Source organism: Mycetomoellerius zeteki, unplaced genomic scaffold (assembly GCF_001594055.1).
Source record: "Mycetomoellerius zeteki isolate Tzet28-1 unplaced genomic scaffold, Tzet1.0 scaffold121, whole genome shotgun sequence".
Classification (NCBI taxonomy): domain Eukaryota; kingdom Metazoa; phylum Arthropoda; class Insecta; order Hymenoptera; family Formicidae; genus Mycetomoellerius; species Mycetomoellerius zeteki.
The window spans coordinates 45,723-50,958 of NW_017256136.1; the positions used below are offsets into that span (position 1 = coordinate 45,723).

The following is a 5,236-nucleotide window of genomic DNA, read 5'->3' on the forward strand; positions in this document are numbered from 1 at the left end:
GACGGCTCGGCCGCTGAGACTCGAGTGGTAGTGGGGGTCGCTCGCCGGAATCAGCCCGAAATGTGCATCTAGTGCCGAGCACTGTCCTATTCACTCTACTAAGCGCGTTGGAGTGAGTAAGAGCCACGGTAGGAGCATTGAAAAATATTGGAGCATGCGACGCGACAAACCTATGGAGTGAGCACCGTGGTTCAAAATTGTGTCCAAGGGTGCGTTCCGAGTTACGCGTGAAGCGCATAATGCATCATTTGTCCTTGTCGTTCACCAAATAATAAAGAAGGATAAAACGATACATCGTGCGCTTTATGCGTCACTTGGAACGCACCCCAAGATGCGTATGAGAGAAAAATATATATAAAGATGCATGTAAGGAGGACAGATATATACATGGAACATTCGTTCTCTCTGCGCATACTTTGAAATGCTGATAGTAAAGGCCATCAAGCTGGTTCTACATTAGTCGCATCGCAGCGTCGCTTTATGCACTAGCTTGCGTTGGCATCTTGGCATGTCCTTAACAGCGACACTGAAATGAACATCTTTATCAGTTTTTATTTAGATCTACATCAGTTTACATCGCTGCTGAGTGTTGCAAACGTCGCCGTTACAAACACGATGATTCTACGTTAGGCGGAATGATGAAGGTCGAATTTCGATCATGTGAATCATGTCGACTCTCGTTGAGATCAACAGTGGCTCATACCCAAACGAGGATATTTGCGTTACCACTACAATCGAGCGAATTGACTCGACAGTAACATACAATGATTTCTTCTCGAAGTATCTAATGTGTAATAAGCCCTGCATCATCAGTTTTCAAGCAACCGAGAACTGGCCATGCAGACATGAATGGGTATTGAACGGTACGCCTAATTTCGAGGTGCTCCGCAAGCTGTTTGGTATGTGCAAAATGAAAGAAGGGAATGATTGCATTGTTTAGATTATTAATGTAATTTCTATTGCTCAGGACATTCCATTGTCCCAGTTGCTGATTGTAATAAAAAGTTTTATAATTCGCAATTCAAGAATAACATGCCTATGGAGAGTTACTTGGAATATTGGGCTGATTACAAGCGGAGCTATTATGATAAATCGATGCCATTGTTGTACTTGAAAGATTGGCATTGCATGAGAAGCTTCTCGAATGTTCCGATGTATGAAGTACCTCAGTATTTTGTATCAGACTGGTTAAATGAATATTACATTGCTCATCCCGAACTAAATGACGATTATATGTTTGTATACATGGGGCCAAAAGAGACCTGGTAAATATACTTTTGTTACAATTTTGTAAAATTTGTAGAGTCTGACCGAAACAACTTTTTTACCTTCGGTCGAAACCGAAAACAAATATTTGGTTTTTATTCAATTGCGGCCAAAACTGAAACCAAAACCGAAATTGGATAAATCTTACAAACACCATATGATTCTCAGTCATTTGAAAATGTCAAAATATGTGAAATTTATGTACTCAAATGTACTTAAAAATAAAATTTTATTAATATCTTATTATTCCTTATAATTACAAGGAATTTTCTATAAATTATAAGGAATTTTCGGCACTAGACTTGCGACGACTTGACTAGTAATACAGGATAAAGAAGGAAGTCAACTTGGTTTGCAGCAACCGGTGTCGATCAGCCGATGATAACATATAGTTTTTCAAATGCTCGCCGACGCGTTGCAATTTGTACAGTTTTGGTTCATTTACCGAAATTTTCTCTTCATTTCGACTGAAACCAAAATCAAATCGAAACTCTGATTTTTTATCGAAACTGACTGAAATCAAAACCGAAATTTTGATTAGACTCTAAAAATTTGTACCTTAAAGTTTAAACTAATGGTGAATTCGATCACTAGCACTGGATCAGGACATATTAAAAATTGCTTTATATAAAATATCTTAATGCAGTGATACATAAATATAATCAACTTTGACAATGAAATGATACATATATATTTTGTTAAATAATGTGACACAATATCATTAGTAGATAGTCAATCGTTTAAAATATTTATATACTTTTACATTTAACTTTGCTAATTTTATGTAAAGCAGCTTTTAGTATGCACTGATTTAGTGTACTGCAAGTGACCAAATTCACTATAAGTAATTTGCTATAAGCCACTTACAATCAAAGTTAGATGTTGGAATAAAATACGTCTATATGTACTTTTTAAATAAATTTATCTTAAATATATGACTCTATGCGCCGATTACTTTTGGATTTGCAACACAATTACAAACTGGAATAATAATCTCCCCAAATTAAATTAGATCATCAATTTGATTAGCATCTATAAATTGTGCGTGCGTGCGTGAGACTGATTTAACTGCTGCTGATAATGTTCAGGACTCCATTGCACGCGGATGTTTTTACGTCATATAGCTGGTCTGCAAATATTGTCGGAAAAAAGAGGTGGTTGCTCTTCCCTCCGCACGAAGAAGACCACCTTCGTGATCTTTACGGACAATTGGTATACGATGCGGTTTCAGAAGAACTCAACGATCATACGAAGTATAAAATGTACGATAGTGAAAAATTAAAATGTTTCGATGTAATTCAAGAAGTAGGGGAGATTATGTTTGTTCCATCTGGATGGCATCATCAAGTTTGGAATTTGGTAAATAATAACAGAATTTCACAAAAGGAGAATTTAAATTGTTGATTATTATGGTTGATAATTAATGGTAAATTAATTACATGTCGTCTTTTGTGCAGGAAGATACAATTTCTATTAATCACAATTGGATCAATGGCTGTAATATCGCCAATGTATGGTGTGCATTAAAAAAGGAATTAAGATCTGTTATGAAAGTAGTTGACGACTGCAAGGATATGAAGAACTGGAATGAACATTGCCAATTGATGCTAAAAACTTCTTATGGCATGGACTATAAACAGTTTCTGGAATTTATATCGTTTATTGCTAAAAACCGTTTACATGCTATGATAAAAAAGAGTCAAGTCATAAGTTTTAATAAATATCGTTTCGGACATAATCATTGTCTGTTTGATTTGCGAGCACTTAAAATCATATTGGAGAATATTATCACAGACGCGCAAGATCTGTCCGTGTACAATTTGATGTGTAAAAATGATGAAGCTCGCATTTTACTGAAAAATATTGCCTTGTTTCTTGATTCTTGTAATATTGAAAATGCAGTTTCTGCATGAATGTAAAATCCAATAAACTGTTAAAAAGCCAATTGTAAATTTTGTTGTAAATATAGCATGTACTTTCACAATTGATACCATGTCATTTTTATGTATGTGTGTCAAGTTTTATAAATCTCCCTCTCCCCCTTAACTTCATTTAAATTTTCTCTTAAAAGATAACATTTTGCAGAATTACTTATTTTAAAATTGTTTTTATACAATAAGCATTATGTTAGATGCCATCTAATCATAGCAGACACAAGTAAAATTTATAAGATAATTAAGAAGGAAATTATCAATTTAGAAAGAGATTGCAAATGCGTGAAACATACAGTATAGTAAAAAGCAATAATTATCTTCTATAGATTCTATAATGAATATGGCTATATTAAAAGCGTAGACATATGAATGAAATTTATTTTTACTCTTAAAAAATAATTAAACATAGAAAACGTAACTTTTTTTTCTTTAGGTGAATAAATCGTATACTACTCTCTAAATGTAAAGATTTACAATAAAAATTTGTTATCTGTATTCTCTCTATTAAGCTAAAGTGCAACCTAATCGTGGATACATTGTCTCTGCTGCTTATAAAATAATATCTCGCAAAACGCAACTTATATTATCTTTAACATATTGTCTTATTTACTTCTCAATTATGTAAGCATAAATATCCTAATTTTTAAAGATGGCGCGTGCGCATGTGTGCGCCTATATGCATGTGTACGTATATACACTAGCGTGCGTATATATGGTATTTTAATAAAAATATACAAAATTTCTAAGATATAAATATCACTTTTTCAGTGAGAAGTGCCCGATGTTGACATGTTGACAAATTGCCCAAACCACGAATTTTTAATAAAATAATTCAATAATGTATAAGTATACATTATTGGAAATTACATGTTCATGTAATTATAATATATAATTCCTAATAATATATTACTTTTGAATATGCATTTAGTCCTGTTATTCCATTTCGAATCCATCCATCATTTCAATATATACCCTAATATAGATATGCATGTAAAAAAGAATTATAGAAATTCATCTGTATCACTGTAACAGTACTCCAATTATTTCAATTAATTTCATAGAATTTATAAAATCTCTCCGAAAAAAATTTAAAAAATCATAGTTACATTATGTATTTCTTCTGTCTGTACGATATACCTGTATATTTATAATAAAAATGTGCTCTCTCATATGCAAGGAAATTCTATATAGTCTTTCATTCCTTTTTTTCACACAGCTACTTATAAACTGATAAAAAAATATTGCACCAGTAGAGAGCTATTTAAAACGAAATGGATAGCTAGCGATTCTTTCCTACATAGGTATACTCTCCATTACTAAAGAAAAAGATTGTCATGGTTAAAAAATATGATAAACAATTTTATCGCATTCGTTTCTCTTGATAAAATTTTTTTTCCGGCCACAAATAAGCGGAACTATAGGCAATACATACATCCTACATCCGCACACGTACATACATACAACATACATCTGTACATTTGTTATATTCATGTAAATCTAATTTTTTTCAATTTACAATAGTATCTCAATTTTTATCTTGCATAGCAAGTCTAATATTTAAAGCATCACATGTCACAAAGTCCAACGCATTCATCAACAACAATTAATCACTATTGCCAAGTTTAGACTTTCCGCAATGTGCACTTTTTTCTTGATAAGTAAACTCTTTTTATACGTTAGATGTGTACATTTCTCCTTTATAAATCCTTACATTTTACTGTTTATCATGGCTGAATAGAAGTAAACAACAGGCGTTTACTCCGCTGCTATAGAATCAAATAATAATGTTCATCAATCAATCATCAGTTATCAATTTCCACGAGATTATTTCAAAATGTAACTGATATTCATGTCGTCAATGGATTTTAGCATGAAATTAGGGATTCATCAGATATCCGGCAAATATCCGGTACTTTTTTACTATACGAATATCATTAGTATCCGGCTATATATACAGGGTAGGCTATTTTAATCAATACGCGCGAATATCTCGAAAGAGAAATTTTTTGAAAAAATTTCTCCTTTTCGAGATATTC

At 32.7% G+C, this 5,236-nt stretch overlaps 1 protein-coding gene across 6 annotated transcripts; it reads left to right on the forward strand.

Moving 5' to 3' along the window:
- Positions 1 to 51: 51 nt before the first annotated feature.
- On the forward strand, positions 52 to 3,322 carry JMJD4 (jumonji domain containing 4). 6 transcript variants are annotated; one of them, XM_018461329.1, is made up of 5 exons: positions 52 to 128; positions 560 to 899; positions 968 to 1,265; positions 2,355 to 2,625; positions 2,724 to 3,322. In XM_018461329.1, the coding sequence occupies exons 2-5, from the start codon at positions 668 to 670 to the stop codon at positions 3,177 to 3,179; spliced, it is 1,257 nt and encodes a 418-aa protein (XP_018316831.1). In that variant the 5' UTR covers positions 52 to 128; positions 560 to 667; the 3' UTR covers positions 3,180 to 3,322. The 6 variants fall into 6 exon arrangements, with proteins under 6 accessions (XP_018316831.1, XP_018316827.1, XP_018316830.1 ...); XM_018461325.1 differs by having other exon boundaries at positions 61 to 128; positions 549 to 899; XM_018461328.1 differs by having other exon boundaries at positions 96 to 112; positions 549 to 899.
- Positions 3,323 to 5,236: the final 1,914 nt, after the last annotated feature.

Coding starts and splice junctions, on each gene's coding strand:
- JMJD4 (XM_018461329.1), top strand. CDS start 668: ATGTCGACTCTCGTTGAGATCAACAGTGGCTCATACCCAAACGAGGAT. Junction 900..967: donor GGTGCTCCGCAAGCTGTTTG/GTATGTGCAAAA, acceptor TCTATTGCTCAG/GACATTCCATTGTCCCAGTT. Junction 2,626..2,723: donor ATCATCAAGTTTGGAATTTG/GTAAATAATAAC, acceptor TCTTTTGTGCAG/GAAGATACAATTTCTATTAA.